General features: G+C 40.6%; 1 protein-coding gene across 1 annotated transcript; it reads left to right on the forward strand.

The window, feature by feature from the left end:
• Positions 1–13,540: 13,540 nt before the first annotated feature.
• LOC139450821 (uncharacterized) lies at positions 13,541–19,319 on the forward strand. Its single transcript, XM_071232658.1, has 3 exons — positions 13,541–13,712; positions 15,069–15,364; positions 17,775–19,319. Exons 1-3 carry the CDS (start codon positions 13,541–13,543, stop codon positions 19,317–19,319), a joined length of 2,013 nt encoding a protein of 670 aa, XP_071088759.1.
• The last annotated feature ends 262 nt before the right edge of the window (positions 19,320–19,581 follow it).

Raw genomic sequence — 19,581 nt, forward strand, 5'->3', positions numbered from 1 at the left:
CTCTCTTGCCTAGGGAAGATGCCCTCAATGATATGTTGGAATAGAGCTTGGAGCAGCGTAAAACCATACTCACTCACTCACAACGAGTACTATAAGAAATCACATTTATTTGACAAACTGCCTGGTGTAGTGAATGAATGACAAATGATGACTTATGTTTAAGAAGATTAACCTGGAATTTCAGATATTGAAAATCAAGGCTCAATTTAAGTAACTTGGCTTAACTCGCTATGACTATTGTAAGCCTATGATAAAGTATGGGAGTTACAATCATCTTAGTACTAAGATGGCTTTCTGCAAGTGGGCCCTAGTGCATGTTGACATGAAACACCTGTTGTACCAGACAAAACCATGTTGCACCCTGGTCACATAAATATTTCAAAGTTGAATCATAGGCTGGTCTGCTGCCAGTGTCACATAAATCAATGAACGTATTGCTGTAAAACAGTCATGAAGTACCCACAGTTTAATGACGCCAATATGATAATGGTGAGGCAGTCATTCTTAATTAGGACGCCTTATTATCGATATTCATCAAGTTCGAGAATGGTTAAAAAATATTATTATTCTTTTATCTCTGAATGCTCTGAAACTTTGAGGAACGTGAATTCATAGTAAATCATGTAGACAAGCGTTTCAAGACTGGTGAGGGCACGTGACCCATCTGTGAGTCAGTCAGAAAACTTTGATTGTGTGTTCAAATTCCTTTTTGGTTATGTTGATTTGTTTGTCAGAACTGTACCCAGGGGTAGAAACTAACATATACTGGTGGAAACAAAAAAGGGAACAATGAATAATATAGGGAAATAAACTTTACTGTCATTATATTTGAAATAGCGTGCATACAAATTCAACACATGTCAGAATGAAATGTTGAGATATGTTTGTGTGCATTGTTTCAATTGCTTGTTTGGTAGACAAGGCTGGGAATCCATGATGTCATATCATATCTAAAACTAAGTGTTCCCTTATTAATTTCCATCAGTATATTTTGTCCACATGTCCTTATGATAATAATATATAGCAAAACCCTTAAAAATGACAAATTTCTACTAGTCCATAGGATACCTTAACTATTGGGCAGTTTAGCAAGGACTAAAGGACTAGTGCCAATCTCTATCGCTGGTACCCATGCTTGTGGGTTTCTACTGTGTGGGAATTGTTTAAGACATGCCTCACTTCAGCCATTCTCCCACATTTAACTGACACATTGTGATCTGAAATCCTGTTCAAAGCAGTTCTTGCATAAATTCAGAGAATACTTGATTCCGATTGGTCATCGAAGGTTTCAGATCACAATCACCACCTCTGATCAAAACAGCCGATTTGTAGCTTGGCCCTTTTGAAATAATGCTATGTGCAGTTTTAGCATGTATAAATTACAAGATACCGAGGTGGTGGGGTAGCCTAGTGGTTAAAGCGTTCGCTCTTCAGGCCGAAAACCTGGGTTCAATTCCCGACATGGGCACAATGTGTGAAGCTCATTTCTGGTGTCCCCCTGCCGTGATATTGCTGGAATAAAACCATACTCACTCACTCACTCACTCACTCATTCACTGAGATGGGGTTATTACATGTACCATATAGTGGTCCTTAACTTCTTTTGAGTAGTATATGTCAAGTATCTGTAGAAATACATTTTGACAAAAAAACATGATAGAAATGGGCCAAGAAAGTGTATTACAAGTAGGGCCACACAGACTGCTCGAACTTTCAATGCCTTCATATGCTAATTAACCTGTGAAGATCCGGAGTAGAACATTCAGCAACCCATGCTTACCGCAAAAGGCGACTAATGCTTACCGCAAAAGGCGACTAATGCTTGCCGCAAAAGGCGACTAATGCTTGCCGCAAAAGGCGACTAATGCTTGCAGCAAAAGGCGACTAATGCTTGCCACAAAAGGCGACTAATGCTTGCCGCAAAAGGCGACTAATGCTTGTCGCAAAAGGCGACTAATGCTTGTCGTAAGAGGCGACTAACAGGATCAGGTGGTCAGACTCGCTGACTTGGTTGATGCATGTCATTGTATCCCAATTGCATGGTTTGATGAACATGATGTCAATCACTGTCTGGCCCAGCCTTGATTATTTACAGACCGCCCTCACATAGCTGAAATATTGCTGAGTTTGGTTAAACAACAAACAACAAACAATCATATGCTAATGTAAGAATTCTTTTTAATGGGTATATATACTAGTGCTTGGATGATACACCAACTGTGCCATCCGATACATATCACGATACCTTGTTCACGATCCGATACGAATCCCGATACTTGCCTGTGCCCATATCTGTGGTGCGTAAGCCATCTTTTTCATAGACAGAATGGCCAAATACCAGGCACACTGACGATTTACAGTTGGCTGTAAGTGTCAGCTATGGTGCAATGAATGAAAATATTCACTACTCATTTTCACTAGTAATTTGTGTTTTATGTAACATTTATTAAAGAATACATTTAAGGTAAGAATCAATACTTTTTACTTAGAAAGCGATTGTGATTGATACTTGTAACAAGAAGTAAAAAATCGTGATCCGCCGATGTATCGGTGTATCGTCTCGTTGCTAGTATATACATCGCCAGACTTTGTTTAAAGCTATTAATGCAGGTCTACACTGCACCGCCTCCCCCCATTCCACCCCACTGAGTTTCTGCACTACCTTCAGTGAGTTCATGTTTAATTTTGTCTTGGTAGAGTGGAGTGCGAATATATTTGTGATGTCACCGTGACGTGTAGTCATGGACTTGTACATCAGAATGAATCACTGGTTCAGCCGAAACAGACTTGCCATGTCTTCACTGTTAAATAACAAACAAACCATGCAAGTGAACTAAGTTTTAATCAAATCTAGATAAATAAATGAGAAAATTCAGTTGACACTAAAGCAAAAATAAATAAATGTCTACAAAAATAAACATCTAAAATAAACAGCTTGTAAACATGGTAAGCAGAAAGAAATGGTTTCAACCTTGAACCACATCAGCTGTTGTGCTGGGTCTTTGTCCATGCTAATCAATTAGCTATATATGACTGCCGCCATGACACCATGAATCCGATATATCAATCTTTTCTCCGAGCCACATTGAGAGGATACCAGTCACCATTATCCCTCTCTCTAAGATGACATAACAGAGATCAAGCTTGACGTCTTATGAATGGACACAGGTCAACTCCCATGAAGGATGACGCCCATTCCAAGTCAGACAACACTAATTGCTTTGTGTCTTAAGTGGCTTATGAAAGCCTGATCTCCACTCTCCTACGAGTTCCTTGTGGTCAAGGGGCGGTGGGGTAACGTAATGGTTTAAGCATTCGCTTGTCACGCCGAAGACATGGGTTCGATTCCTCATATGTGTGAAGCCGATTTCTGGTGTCCCCCCGTTTTTCACGAGACCATGTCCTTGAAATGACGTAAACACTGATGGACTACTTCCACATTCCTGGGGAAACCCCTGGGAATTCCCTAGCACGAAAAAATACATAAGCATAATTTCTGATCATGTAGACCCTTTAATCTTGGTCTCAGCATTTCAGTATACATTGAGAAACGTGTGAGAGCTTCACTTCATTATTGTTCACAAATTTCCTCACTACGGGTCATCCTAATGAACAAACGAAAAAATGCACATCAAAACTATCATCAGTATCGACTCGATCTGTGTCTGGGCTGACAGTGACCGTCTCCAGCAATCTACGAATTTACCTTGGTGTCTGTTTGACGCATCTTTAATCACCTTTCAATAATCGGTCAGTTGATCAATGATGACTAACACATGTAACCGCCACAGGTTCATTAACAACTTCGGAAATCCTCCCGTGTCATTTATCGTGTTGGCCATTTTGACGTCTTGTACGTCATTGTGACTGACTTACTGAGGTAGTTCTTTACAGACCTTTCTCATCTGATGGTGATATTATTTGAACACATGTGTTGCGTAAGATGTTTCTGAAGAGCAAGTTGTCCATCCATACGCTCATGTCACCTCTCTTTTTGGGGAACTATTTTATTCCGCGATGTAGCTGGTTGTTGTCAGTGTAAACATGATGTCACACGTAGTATATAAAATTGTGTTTGGACCTTAGCCTACATCCTCTGAGGTAAGAAATTGTGATAAAAAATTATGAGAATTGACTTTCACTTTGTGTGAGTTCATTGGAGTATGAACCTTCATAGAGTGAGGGCCAAACAAGCTCCGACGTTCATACAGTTTGGCCCTCACTCTATGAAGGTTCATACTCAAATGAACTCACACAAAGTGAAGGTCAATTCTTAAATAACATGCTTTTCATCTGTTTCTTTTTTTTAAAAAGTAAAAGCATTAGGGTCATAAAATGGCTAACTTTCATTGAGAAAATATCCACAGACGTGAAAGACTATTTCCAAGTGTGTATTTATCATTCATTTGTTTACATCGGTGAAGACCCAGGGTGCAATAGGTCTTCATCATCTGCCTAAAAAGCGACTGCTGCTTGTCGAAAGAGGTGACTAACGGGATCGGGTGGTCAGGCTCGCTGACTAGGTTGATGCATGTCATCGATCCCAATTGCGTGGTTCGATGCTCATGATGTCAATCACTGGATTGTCTGGGCCAGACTCAATTATTTTACAGACCGCTTGCATGTAGCTGGAATACTGCTGAGGGCAGCGTTAAACAACAAACCAACAACAACAACAACATTATTCTAGCTGCTATACATGCTCTTAAAATAATATGTTACAGAGATTTGTGGAAAAAAAAGAAATCTTCTCCGGAAGATGTGTATGGTACCTATATAGATGTATATGATATGTGTAGCTTCCTGTTTTAGTAACATATGTAGGGGGCACAGGTGGTCAAGTCGTCTAAGGGGCCCCGATATGCTGTGCAGAGTTGCGTCCCTTGGGCACGCCAGAAACCTATGATTGTGGGTTCGTATCCCAGTTCGCCCCGATTATGTTTCTAGGTTTGTCAGCACCATACCCGTCCTTGTGGGTTTCACCGAAGTGGTAAACGTCTGAGACATGCATCACTTGGGGCTTTCCTCCCCTTTTAAGCTGACACGCCGCGATATTACTGGAATACTGCATTAAACCCCACTCACTCACTCACTCGTAACATATGTTGACAAGTTATTTCCCATACAACTGTAGTATTAGGTCTGTTTATTAGACGTGATGTAGCAAGTCTGATTTTAAAAATATGTTTATTATCAAATATTATCATGAAGGGATAAATGCAACTGCAGCCACAAATGCATTCACTGTGACTGTGTATGTCTTAATTCTATGCATATTCATGTGGTATTCTTTTTCATATGATAGATTCTATGTACAAAGACATCAAATAACATTATTTTGTTCAATATAACAATGTCATGAATGTGCTATGCAGATATCTATGGAAGAAAAGAGAAAAATGAATAACACTATTGATTTGTTTTGGTGGGAATTTGAAAATCATCATTTTGGAATATTTAAATACTAAGGTCTAGTGAATTTCAAAATGAGATCAATCTGCTGTAGTCTTTGCCATAGCAACCTGGATGTAGCCTTAGTGAGTCAGTGAAATGTACATCATTTGCTATTTGCAACACAGGTGATATTATCTTCATTAAAGAGGGTGGCCCAGTCGTCTAAGGCACCACAATTCATCGTGCAGAGTTGCGTCCCTTGGGCACACCAGAAACCTATGATTGTGGATTCAAATTCCAGTTCGACCACTCACTCACTCACTCACTCACTCACTCACTCACTCACTCACTTAAGAGATTGCAAAATGTATACCGTATTTTACGTAATAAGTGCCCAGGGCGCTCTCAAAATTAGAAATAGGGGGCTCTTAATAGAATATAATTTTGGTGAGAAAAAATAGCCGAGTTGAAAGATCGTAAATTTTGTGGTTTATGCTGACAGCCTGATATGATACAAAACAGTATGAGCGTATTTTACACGACAGACATATTTTCCAGAATTTAATTGCCCACGATAGTGCGTATTATACACGAATAAATAAGTCTTATGTACATTGATCAATCGGAAGGTGTGCTCATTGGGATTGTTCACTAGCCAGTATATTAGCAAATTTCACCGCAGGCGCTTATTAGAGCGGGGCGCTTATTGCGTCGAATATGGTATGTTTTAGTATGAATGTTATAAGTTGTCAACTGATCACTCTGGGTCTATAGTGTGATGTACCCTGTGTGTGAAATTGTACAAAGGCTTACACACAGGACGCGTCACACACAGGACGCGTCACACACAGGACACATCACACACAGGACACGTCACACCATATGCCCGACAACGAATATATCTCACCAACATTCATTCATACAGACCCAGAATATACATCCAAAGTTCCACTGAGTAAACCACTTTGATTCAGCCATTTTGACAGCAAACAGACGACACAAGAAAACTAAATTACCGTATTTGACATAACAAGTGCCCAGGGCGCTCTCAAGATTAGAAATAGGGGGCTCTTTTTAGAATATTATTTTGGTGAAAAACAACAGAGTTGAAAGATCGTAAATTTCGTTGTTTATGCCACAGCCTGAAATGTTTATGACATATAATTTTCCAGAATTGAATTTCCCATAATAAAGGGTGCATATAACACACATATTATACACGAATAATATAAGTCTTGTCTACATTGATCAATCAGAAGGGGTGCTAATTTGGATTTTACTAGCCAATATATTAGCATTAAAATCGCCGTGGTCACTTATTAGAGATGGGTGCTTATTAAGTCGAATATGGTACTTCCTTTTTCTGAATGCATACCTAAGGTGTGTTCTCCGATTTATTTCTCACCGAGGCACATGGAAAATAATTGCAGCTCCTTAACCAATCAGAAGCTAGTATTTTACATCTTCCCGAGGCAAGAGAGTTAACTGACTTTAAAAGTCCAGTTTCCATCCTTGCCAAACTAGGCTGGAATTCCTGGGCTCAATCGTAGCGCCACCAGTGGCTATCACGAGTTATGTCCTTTCTATGCCTCTCCTATTAACCAATCAGATTCAACCTCTCGTATCACTTGCATTTGCTTCAAACAAAACGGTGGCGCCCAGTCAAGACGATCTGATTGATAATCAAGATATATATTGTGATAAAACGAGTCTTACATCGCGAAGTGCATCAAATCACGTGAGCGCCTTGATTAAAAGCATGTAAAGATTTAGAAAATATCTGTTGACAACAAGTTAGCGGTGCACATGCTATGCAAATCCTGCAGTCGACCGAAATCTGCATGACACTTTACGAACTGGATTTCGATTTCAGTGCGCGATTTTGATTGGACTATGCATAGACTCGTTAGTCCAGCCAAAATGTAACTCCATAATACTAGCCTAGTTCGGCAAGGGTGGAAACTGGACATTTGTAGTCAGTTAACTCTCTTGCCTCGGGGAGATGGTATTTTAATGTAAGGTAAGATAATGGTGTCTGGCCAGGTCAAGATAAAAGCATGGATGTATATAATAATAGTCATCTGACAACATCTCCACTTAGAGTTTTGTCCACAGCTCCATTCCCCATGGGATGCTGGGTTAGCAGTGTATGACACCATAAAGAAATTCACTTATGGCCCATTGGGCTATAAAGAATTGATTATCAGGGTAGCCCCAGAACCTTGGAAGGTGGACCACCAAACATACAAAACACATGCAATTTGGCCCTCTAGGGGAGTACGGGGCAGTCGGGTAGCCTAGTGGTTAAAGCGTTCGCTCGTTACGCCAAAGACCCGGGTTTGATTCCCAACATAGTTCAATGTGTGAAGCCCATTTCTGGTGTACCCCGCCGTGATATTGCTGGAATATTGCTAAAAGTGGCGTAAAACCATACTCACTCACTCACTCACTCACTAGGGGAGTACAGGGGCATGCACCCATTGAAAATTTCATAATCTGGACTGCAAATGTTGCAATCGAGATTAATTTTAGCAAGATTTAAAGACCTTTCTCAACATATTTCTGGTTGCATTTTGAGCTGGATAAACATGATAAATATGTGGATGTTGTCAAAATAACAAGATTAACAAAGTCTAAACTGATCAGAATTTTGATAGCCACAGGCCTACCATTTGTTTTCATGCTGGTTTAGAATTTCTACCAAGCAATCTTTGCTGGTCATAAGACACGACTTGATCATGTTGATGGATTGGTTGGTCAGACTTGGTAATTTCGTTGATTGTGTGTTATCATACCCCAATGCCGTGGATTGTTGCTCACAATATCAGTCACTGAATTGTCGGGTCCAGACTCTATTATTTACATGCCGCTGTGATATAGCTGGAATATTGCTGAGTGGCGTTAAATGACAAACAAACTAGCTCCTTCAAAGGCACTTATGGACATGAAGGGGCGGTCGGGTAGCCTAGTGGTGTAAGTGTTCGCTCGTCACGCCGAAGACCCAGGTTCAATTCTCGACATGGGCACAATGTGTGAAGCCCATTTCTGGTGTCCCCCGCCGTGATATTGCTGGAATATTGCTAAGAGTGGAGTAAAACCATACTCACTCACTCACTCGGGCGGTCGGGTAGCCTAGTGGTTAAAGCGTTTGCTCTTCACGCCGAAGACCCAGGTTCGATTCTCGACATGGGCACAATGTGTGAAGCCCATTTCTGGTGTCCCCCGCCGTGATATTGCTGGAATATTGCTAAGAGTGGAGTAAAACCATACTCACTCACTCACTCGGGCGGTCGGGTAGCCTAGTGGTTAAAGCGTTTGCTCTTCATGCAGAAGACCCAGGTTCGATTCCCGACATGGGTACAATGTGTGAAGCCCATTTCTGGTGTCCCCCGCCGTGATATTGCTGGAATATTGCTAAAAGCGGCGTAAAACCATACTCTCTCTCACTCACTCACTCACTCACTCACTCACTCACTCACTCACTCACTCACTCACTCACTCACTCACTCACTATGGACATGATGGAGGTGTAACAGAAATTTGTATGAATCATCACAACATGTTTCAAAACGTTTCAACCAACAGATATTCATTTAAGTTTTTGTTCATAATGTTTTTGATTAAAAGTTGAGCTGATGCATGACTGTACTGATGACAGTGAGTCATGAGGACCCCAAACTTCAAAGGCCAGGTGAAACCATGCCTCAGTGGCTCAATATTAATTTTAATATTTTAATATAAAAATGAGTGATTTAATGCCACTTTGAACAGTATTCCAGTTAAATCACAGCATGGTGTGGGAGGAAAGCCCAAACTGATTCTGTGAGAATTGTTGTCCAAATAAAATGTATGTAGCATTAATATATTGACCCACCCCAACAGCTGTCTTTATGTGTTTATTATTATACACTATAGCATGCTATATCTATAACACACAATGTTGATGGGAAAAAATAGACCAATCACTTGTATCTGGGATATATATAGACTTGGTACACATGGCCTGTAATGAGTAAGTAGGTCTATACTTATGTATGTCACAATGGCTTGGTCACAATCAGGGGTCATCCATCTTCCTGAGACAAGGGAGTTAACTGACTATAAAAGTCTAGTTTCCACCCTTGCCGAACCAGGCTGGTATTATGGAGTTACATTTTGGCTGGACTAACGAGTCTATGCATAGTCCAATCAAAATCGCTTAATGAAATCCGGTTCGTAAATAACATTTCAACATGCAGATTTCGGTCAACTGCAGGATTTGCAAAGGATGTGTACTGTTAACAGTGGTTGTCCACAAACAATTTGCAAATCTTTTCATGTTTTTAATCAAGAGGCTCACATGATTTGAGGTACTTAACTTTGCAAAGTAAGACCCGTTACAATAAAGATCTTGATTAGTGATCAGATCATCTTGGCTGGGCACCGCCATTTTGTTTGAACAAAATGCAAATGATGTGTGTCTGGATAAGGAATCTGATTGGTCATATGGGACATGAAGGGACACTGGTGGCGCTACAATTGACCTCAGAAATTCCAGCCTAGTTCGGCAAGGATGGAAACTAGACTTTTAAGGTCAGTTAACTTCATTGCCTTGGGAAGATGGGGGTCATATTTTTTAGACAATTGTTATAAGGACCTATGGTTACTTACAGGATGAAAAGGTCATATATAGTTTTTCATTTGCCAGTTGTACTGTCTTGATGTGACATTAGTACGTTCAGCTTTCCATTTGGCATTAGATTTTTGAGCCATGGCAATGGCCGCATGAACTTTCTTCGTTATATATTTGGCAGCATAAATCTTCACTAACTTTGATGAATCTTGTGTAAGGTTAAAAAATGCATTAAATGTTACTACAATAGCATAAACGAATAGCAATCTCTCGTCAACTGAAGGTACGTCTCAATTTTGTATCTGAAAGTTTGGCAAGTTGACACTTCCTTACAAAAGAGGTATGCTTGTAATATTTCCTTGAATTTTTCATATTATATTGTAAAACTTGTGTCAACAAATTGTGCTAATTATTGCTGTTTTGTTGTTTTTTCCAATATTCTGAATACCAACTTTGTGAAACATGGCATGATTATCAGGTATGGTCTTGGATATGTAAGCAGGTGAAGGTCAAACATGGTTTTTTTCTGCATAGTGTTCGTAGCCCTGTGACTGTGCTATAATATATTTTACAGGTTACCCCAAGCTACGAGTCTCTAGTGAAGTTGTTTGAATTACCTTGCACAGACAACTGTGGCATAGGAAACAAAAGTCCTCAGCCCTGTAGTGTCCGTAGCCCCTATATTAAAACCTGGTATTTTGACTGAACAGTTCAGCTAGTAACTTAACCAAAGGAAATGCTTCATGTAATATGTAAACCTACACTAATCTGACTTTTTCCTTTACTTTATTCAATTGGTTTTGAATTGGACAGTTTACAATATGTTACGGTAGACCCAGATTTTTAGATGTTAGATTTTGCTTTTTATTGAGTAGTTTCCAAACAAAAAAGTTGTGGTTTTTGAATTTAACATTAGTTTTTATTTTATTACAGTTTGTCTGTTAACTAGACGACCCGTGAAGATCCGGGGTAGAATAGGTCTTCAGCAACCCATGCTTGCCGTAAAAGGCGACTATGCTTGTCGTAAAAGGCGACTAACGGGATCGGGTGGTCAGGCTCGCTGACTTGGTTGATGCATGTCACCGTATCCCAATTGCGTGGATTGATGCTCATGATATTAATCACTGGATTGTCTGGTCCAGACTCGATTATTTACAGACCGCCGTCATATAGCTGGCATATTGCTGAGTGCGGCGTTAAACAACAAACCAACCAACCAACTAATTAGACACTTTGCAAAATATAGTGTCTGTAGCCCTAAATACAGGGCAAGTGAGTGAGTGAGTTGCCTAGATAGTTATCCAGGCACTTACTGGTGTACAAGTTTGTCATATACTTCTATCTTGAAGTTTTGAAAGGATTTGATAAAACTTACTGGACATTGATTACCAAGTATTTTCAGAAGAGAAACTGCTTTCAGTTTATTTATGTCATTTTCAATCATGGTTTGTCTGCTTTCTCAGAAAGGAAAAAGCTGTTTACTTTGCAATTGTCCCTATTGTGTCAATCAAATAGAACACATACCTTACCACATTGTTTTATTGAATAAACTGAATTTAAAGAGACTTTTTATATTTCTTCAATGTTATATATCATTTTGTAGTGTCTGTAGCCTGTTGTATGTTTATAATGAGTTTGAGACAAAACCAGATGAAAATAAGAAAGACCTGCTATTTTCTTACACCAGTAAGCACTTTAATCATGTTAATTGCACTTGATTTTTCAACAAAAGTGCAATCAAAGTGTGAGCTATGATTGTGACATGAGAAAGGTTGAACTTCGATGTAGGCTGATCTTTCCATGATTACTTAAATTGCTCAAAAGATGTACGCATAAGCAACTCCTATGAAAAAGGTCAAAATTGATATCTAAACAAATTGTTATAAAGATAGTAGGGCTGGGACGAGTCCATATTTCCTACCCGGTTACCCATCCTGCTATTACCCGACCCTACCCGGGTACCCACTGTAGGTTTCTAAATTTTGGTCCAAAATGTTTGATTCGGATAAGTTTGACTGTACTCTTGGCAAAATGTATTTTGATACACATATAAAACAATCTGGTCATACATACTCTGAAGTTGACTGAAGTTTTATTTTTGTTCAAACATATAAAATTCAGAAGGAATGGGTATATAGAAAGAAATGCGGACATTAGCAATGATTAGTGACTAGTAACCAAAGAATTCTAGATACTTTTTGTCATTATCACGTGACTAACCATGGGTCCGGGTTGCCTTGTGGGTACTTGGGTCCTTCTCAGTACCGACCCGACCCGTCCCGAGTAACCTGTCCCAGCCCTTAGTATAAAAAGATAGGTCATACTTCGATTTTCTTTTGTATGCTTCTTGTTGGTACAGGCTCAAAAACATTGTGGAGTCATGAGTGGTCCAGTTGTCGAAGATGCATCAATTCGCTCTACAGAGTTGTGTCCCTTAGGAGTGCCAGAAACGTATGGTCATGGGTTCAAATCCACGTTCGGTCCGATTGTATTTCTAGGTTTGTCAGCACCATACCCGTGCTCATGGGTTTCACCGAAGTGATAAACGTCTGAAACCTGCATCACTTCGGGCTTTCATCCCACATTAAACTGACATGCTATGATATAACTGTAATACTGATCAAAGCTGCGTTAAACCCATCTCACTCACTCACTTGTTGTGAGTCAGCATATATAGAATACAGAATTTAGATTTGTCTACAATATTTTTTACTTCTTGTATTGATTGTTTGTTGTTAAATACAACATAATAATGTATTCATAAACATATCAATGACTTTTATCATCTTAAGAATAGGCGACTGTGTGGAATCGCAAAATTGTTTTTGCATACCTAGCAGAAACGGAACGGCAGCATCAGGGATTCAAACTGACGAACTGTATTGATTATTCATCAATTCAAATCAAATGAAATGATTCCCAACACTGTAGGTAGAGTGAAGAAATTGACTCTTTAACAAACACATTAGTTATCCACAGCTGTGGTAATGATCATTATTGTTGGGCCCTTTGAGTTGATATACCATAGTTGACTGGTTCGTTTGGGTCATTATCAGCAGATCAGAGAGGACATCTGGTTTCTATGTTTTCAGGGAGTGACAGTGTCTTGTACTTGAGACGAGAGTTGACGGGTTCCTATTGGTTATTATCATTCTGACATCTGTTTTCAGGGAGTAACAGTGTCTTCTACATGAGATGAGAGTTGACGGGTTCCTGTTGGTTATTATCATTCTGACGTCTGTTTTCAGGGAGTGATAGTGTCTTCTACATGAGACGAGAGTTGACTGGTTCCGGTTGGTTATTATCATTGTGACGTCTGTTTTCAGGGAGTAACAGTGTCTTGTACTTGAGACGAGAGTTGAAGGGTTCCTATTTGTTATTATCATTCTGACATCTGTTTTCAGGGAGTAACAGTGTCTTGTACTTGAGACAGAGCCAGGATGGGGTGAGTTGCCACCAGTCCTGCTAGAGCCCCTGGCCCCTCATCGTCAGTCCCCCTCCTCGTCAGTCCCCCTCCTCGTCACCACCGTCACCATGGTCCACACGAAGCTGCCCCATGAGATGGCAACCAGCATGGAGAGGATCCATGTGCAGGAAGTGTATGAACAGATCGCACCGCATTTCGCTGACCTCAAACAGAAAGCTTGGCCGAAGGTGAAACACTTCCTGAAGAGCCTTGAACCTGGATCCCTGGTAGCTGATGTTGGTATGTATTCATATCCATATGTATCAAGAGCTGTTGGGTTCAGTAATTGATTGTAAGACTACAACAGTCGTAACTCCAACACCTTAACATTGTCTACAACATTCATGGCGCCATGACTGCCCCAACTCCAACACTTCATCAGTGACCCGTGAAGATCCGGGGTAGAATAGGTCTTCAGCAACCCATGCTTGCCGTAAAAGGCGACTATAATTGTCGTAAGAGGTGACTAAAAGGATCAGGTGGTCAGGCTTGCTGACTTGGGTAATGCATGTCATCGATCTCAATTGTGTGGATCGATGCTCATGATGTCACTCATTGGATTGTCTGGTCCAGACTCGATTATTTACAGACCGCCGTCATATAGCTGGAATATTGCTGAGTGCGGCGTTAAACAACAAACAAACAAACTTCAACAGTGAATTATCACAGTAACAATGACTAATTACATTAAAAAAAGTTATATGATATTATACAATGTTATATGTTTTATTTAACAAATTTTCGGTACATATATGTATGTTTGTTGAACATAAGTTATCTCGAAAGTCATGAAAATATCAACAATTAACTTGTCAGGTCACGCGATGAGATAAATATGTTATTAATGAGAATCGATTCACCTCCCGTCCAATGAAATCCCTCTTATGGGCCTGCACAAAGCGATTGTGCGACTATGACTGAGGTCATGGGAGTTATGATTATCTTAGCGCTAAGATCACCTTGTGGAAGGGGGCACAGGACCATCTTGTTGGGGTTGAACTGATACTGATGTTTTCCCCTGCTCTCAGGCTTCAATAACCATGGCAACATTGTACATTCAGAACATCCTTGTAACCATTTTTAAACATATTTATTCACAAGGAGTGAACGGGACTGGGTGACAAGTTCTTCCAACTTAGATTGCCCACTCCGTGGTATTTACAAAATTTCACAATTTCAGATTAGATTGAGATTGAGACTGAGATTTTTGATGACTAAACAATGTACATTCCATTTTTAATGATATAATCACATGTATTTGAACATGTAAATCTTTGCTACTGTTCAGGGGTAGATTTAACAAATTTGAATGTAGACAGCAGGGCTTCTCCAAAGTAACTGGTCTACAACTAAATGGTTGAGGCTAAGAAGTGGCGGAACCTGTGATCACGTAGCCACCTGGAGGGGCTTTGAAAATTCTACAATTCCTCACCCCTAAGATGCCTTTTTTTGCACTCTTGAGATTAAATCTTGGCTTCCATTTTCCTCATTTTGTGGTGATTTATGAGCAAATAAAGATGTACCAAATGGCGGTAGGTAGGTGAAATTTGACGGGCTGGCAATTAAATCAACCCCTACTATTATTGTTTGTTGTAGGATGTGGAAATGGCCGTTACTTAAGGATCAACAACTCCATATACAAAATTGGGTCTGATGTTTGTCAGCCGCTTGTGCAGCATGCAAATCACCAAGGTCATGAGGTCATGACTGCAGACAACCTTCACCTTCCATATCGAGATGGCATTTTTGATGCTGTCATCTCAATAGGAGTGATTCATCATTTCTCATCTCACAGCCGACGCGTTCAGGCCTTGAAGGAGTTGACAAGAGTTCTCTCCCCTGGAGGCAAGCTCATGGTGTATGTTTGGGCCTTTGAACAGAAGCATAGAAGGGTATGTGTTCTCATTTGTGGAACTTGTTTGCTTACCAGGTCCAAAGGACAAAGGTGAGCTTATGCCATACCGTGGCATCCATCGTCCGTCCGTCGTCCATACGTCAACAATTTATTCTAACAACTTCATCTTCTGAACCACTAATTGGAAATTAACAAAATTTGATTGGAAGCATCCCTAGGTGGTGGGGATTAAAAATTGTACAAATGGTGGGCCTGACCCCCCCAGGGGCTGAGGGATGGGTCAAAATAGGGTCATTTGGCAACATTGCTTTAAACAACTTCTTCTCTGGAACGAAAAGATAGATATCAACAATATGTACATGTCTGATGTGTGCAATTTAACCGTTATAACACTATCTGCTTATAAAAAAGTGTTCATTGTATAAATGGCCCTATGTTTGAAAGGCCTCAAAAAATATAAAGATTGGTTCTTAGGCAGTGGTTTTTGAAAATATAGTGCGGGCGGGCATTGTATTTTGTGATTATTTGTCGTTGTTGTTCAGATTAGTATGTAACCAAACAAACAGTAGTGTACCATCAACCTGAGAAAGAGCCCCCTGACATGAATGTATTCCTCGATGAGTAAAATACAAGCCGACTTCATCAATCAGACAAGTCCATTTTATGAACTGGGGGGTTAAGTTTGGTTTTTCCCCAGATATTCTCACAATTTTCACATTGATTTTCTGTACCTTTTCTCCTAATACTGATCGTCATATCTCACCCACATTTGGATGCAGTTGTTCGGCCATCGCTTTTATCTGGGTTGTCCAGCAACATCTATGGGGCACAACTCACTAGACGCTTCCTTCTCAAAAATAAAGTCGTCCAATGTAAGACGTCATAAACATGATAAAGGTGTGACTGCATTTTCGAATGTCCAGAAATGACATCACAATAGAACGATGGTTTATTGTCAAATAAACCACGCTTTATTCTTCATTGTACTTTGTGATTTATCATGTAGCTGCTATCTTATATAAATGTGTAATATATTAGTAATAATAATAGCAATCACTGGTTTGTATGACATTAAAGGAAAGTTTTCGGTAAACAAAATTCATTTAACCAACAAATAGTCAATCAACTGTTACATTGACATCATCATCATCATCATCACTCAATTGTTCCCTTTGTCGTCGGGGCGGTCGGGTAGCCTAGTGGTTAAAGCGTTCGCTCGTTATGCCGAAGACACGGGTTCGATTCCCGACGTGTACAATGTGTGAAGCCCATTTCTACTGTGCCCCGCCGTGGTATTGCTGGAATATTGCTAAAAGCGGCGTAAAACCATCCTCACTCACTCACTCACTCACTCACTCACTCACTCACTCACTCAACAACAAGCAAACATCTAATCATGTATTGGTTCGTGCCGGTCTGGGGGGGACGGGTGGCTAAGTTATCTAAGGCGCAGCAATTCGCTGTGCAGAGTTGCGTCCCTGGGGCACATCAAAAACCTATGATTGTGGGTTCGAATCCTGGTTTGCCCCGATTATGTTTCTAGGTTTGTCAGCACCATACCTGTGCTCGTGGGTTTCACTGAAGTGGTAAATGTCTGAGACCTGCATCACTTCGGGCTTTCCTCCCACATTAAGCTGACACGCCGTGATATAACTGGAATACTGTTAAAAGAGGCGTTAAACCCAACTCACACACTCACTCATGCCTGTCTGAAACAAAACTTTGATTATAGTGTGTGAAGAATATCAGAAATGGAGAGTAAAATAATTCACTCACTCGTCAGATCTCAGAAATGTTTGATGTTTCATCCTGGCAGTGGTGCAGCCTACATGGCCGAGTTGTTAAAGTGTTTGCTCATCATGCCAAAGCCCCAGGTTTGATTCTCCACTTGTGTAAAGCCCGTTGCTTGTTTCCCTGCGATGATATTACTGGAATATTGCTGAAAGGAGTGTAAAACAATACTCATTCATTTCCTTCAGAAACATTTATGCAAACAATTCATTTACAAGTATTTATGTTACACGCTGTGGACGTGAATGTGGATGTATTTTATGGATTTATGGATTTATGGAGTAGTTTACAGTTGCTTGTGATATTAAAAGACCACATAGGCAAGTTACGTAGAACACTATGATTTGTTTACAACTTTGTTGTGTCCTTCGCCGTGATTATCTGTTTGTTTCAAATCCTAGATTTTTTACATTAAGGTCCTTTGTTTGAACAATGTTTAAGCTTATAGGTTTCATCAACATCGTAAAGATTTAAAGAGGAGATGCTTTGTGTTTGCCCATTTCTGGTGTCCCCTGCCGTGATGTTGCTGGAATATTGCTAAAAGCGGCGTAAAACCATACTCACTCACTTTGTGTTTGTTCCATGATCTAACATGCTGCGACATATGTTCAAAGATACGGCAAGTCAAACTCACTCCCTCACTTATCGTGTTTCAGTTTGAGAGTCAGGACGTGTTGGTCCCTTGGCACAAACCTGCCCACCCATCCCACCGCACATACCGAGGGTCAAGCTCGGACATTGACCACTCCAGTAACAGTTCCGTTAGTGACGACGACACCTCCTCTCTCAGCAGCTTTACCCACTGCCAAGACAGTCCCCCTGACGACCTGGCGGGATTCTCAAACAGGATCAAGTCTTTAGAAGATTTCCGCCAGCCTTCGGACGACGTGTTTGAAATTGAGGATGAGGGACGTTTGCGATCGTCTCGAAGCGGATGCTCCCTTGATCAGCTCACCCTTGTCCAGGAGTGTCGTCGTCTTGAAGCCTGCCTTAAGGAATTGTCAGAAAAACAGATCTCAACAAGTGAACTTAACCTCTCCAAGGACACTGTCCCCATGTTGCCTTCATCGAAATTCAATTACAGAAAGAAGTCTCATGCTGAAGTAAAGACCTCGGATGCAGAAGCCACGTTTCGTCCTACAAAGAACATTAGTGCTTCATTGTCAACCTGTCAGTTGGACAGAGTGCCTTGTTATTTGCCCTGCACTACAACTGGGAGTGCCTCCGAAACACCGAAACATCTTCCACTAGGTCACATAGACTCATCTACCAAACATATCAGTCACATATCGAAACATAACTGTAGCCAACACTTGACAGAGCATGCCAGCGTCAGACTTAACATTTTCCAGAAACTTCGACTCAGTTTTCAAGGCTTCATGTCCAGGAGGGACGAAAAGAACCGCCATCAGGATAGTTCATCCACATGTCCTAAAAATAGTTCCGATATCCCTGAGTTCTTTGCTGTTCGGGAATTTCCCATGAGCAGTCTCAGGCCTGAACAGCCCACACAAAATGGACAGGGTTACTCTAGTCAAAATGGTGTCAAGCTGAGGATGAAGAGAAATATCTCTGACATGTCTGATTGTATGAAACTGGCAGGAAAAGACAAACAGAAGAAATGTTTCCTGAAATCCAGATCCCCATCTGCAAGGTCACTGCCCCTGGAACTCGACACTGCTGCTGCAGCTCGGTCCTCATACAGTAGACCAAGGGTGAAGAGTTTAGGCAGTCAGCATCAAGAATCTGGTGGAAAAACTGCTGATAAAAGCATCAAGAAAGGATGTGAAAGGATGAAACTCAAACAAAATGGGCTCCAGAAGGGACAGTCCCGATCTCAAGGAGACTTGTTTCAGATGAAGATGAGGAAGAACAAGAAATCTGAAGCTACTCTTGCCGCAGCATCTAGCCACAGCATTGACTACAACGACCTGGACCAGCCTGTTGCTGCAGCCCAAGGCAGAGGCTCATCCAGACCAGTCCTGGAGGAGACTATTTCAGACAACTGTCTGCCATCACCCGGCAGCACCAGTCAGACTCCTTCCAACACAGACCTGTGCCGCTTCTATCATGTGTTCAAAGAGGGCGAGCTGGTGGATATTGTTAAAGACAACATCGAAGATCTACATATCATTGACACCTACTTTGATCATGCCAATTGGTGCCTCATTGCCGAGAAAGTAAAGTTATGGAAGATTTGATCTCAGTGTTCCTTAAATAAAGGAATAGTTGCTGAAATGTTTAAATTGTTTTATACATGAATGAAGCCTCTCAGAATTCTCAGTTTCTTTTCCATATTGAATTACAGGTGAATTGGTCTTTTGAACATGCATGAGATGACAATTCAGTCTGGTTTAGACAGGTGTCCATACTAGTCAGATTCAAATGCGAATCCCTTGATTAATAAACACACAAGCATTAATGAACAAGTGAAATATGGATGGATGTTTATTTATGTATGCT

Source organism: Haliotis cracherodii, unplaced genomic scaffold, assembly GCF_022045235.1.
Source record: "Haliotis cracherodii isolate W230 unplaced genomic scaffold, xgHalCrac1.p SCAF_8, whole genome shotgun sequence".
In the NCBI taxonomy this organism is placed as follows: Eukaryota; Metazoa; Mollusca; class Gastropoda; order Lepetellida; family Haliotidae; genus Haliotis; species Haliotis cracherodii.

Coding starts and splice junctions, on each gene's coding strand:
- LOC139450821 (XM_071232658.1), top strand. CDS start 13,541: ATGGTCCACACGAAGCTGCCCCATGAGATGGCAACCAGCATGGAGAGG. Junction 13,713..15,068: donor ATCCCTGGTAGCTGATGTTG/GTATGTATTCAT, acceptor TGTTTGTTGTAG/GATGTGGAAATGGCCGTTAC. Junction 15,365..17,774: donor TTGAACAGAAGCATAGAAGG/GTATGTGTTCTC, acceptor ATCGTGTTTCAG/TTTGAGAGTCAGGACGTGTT.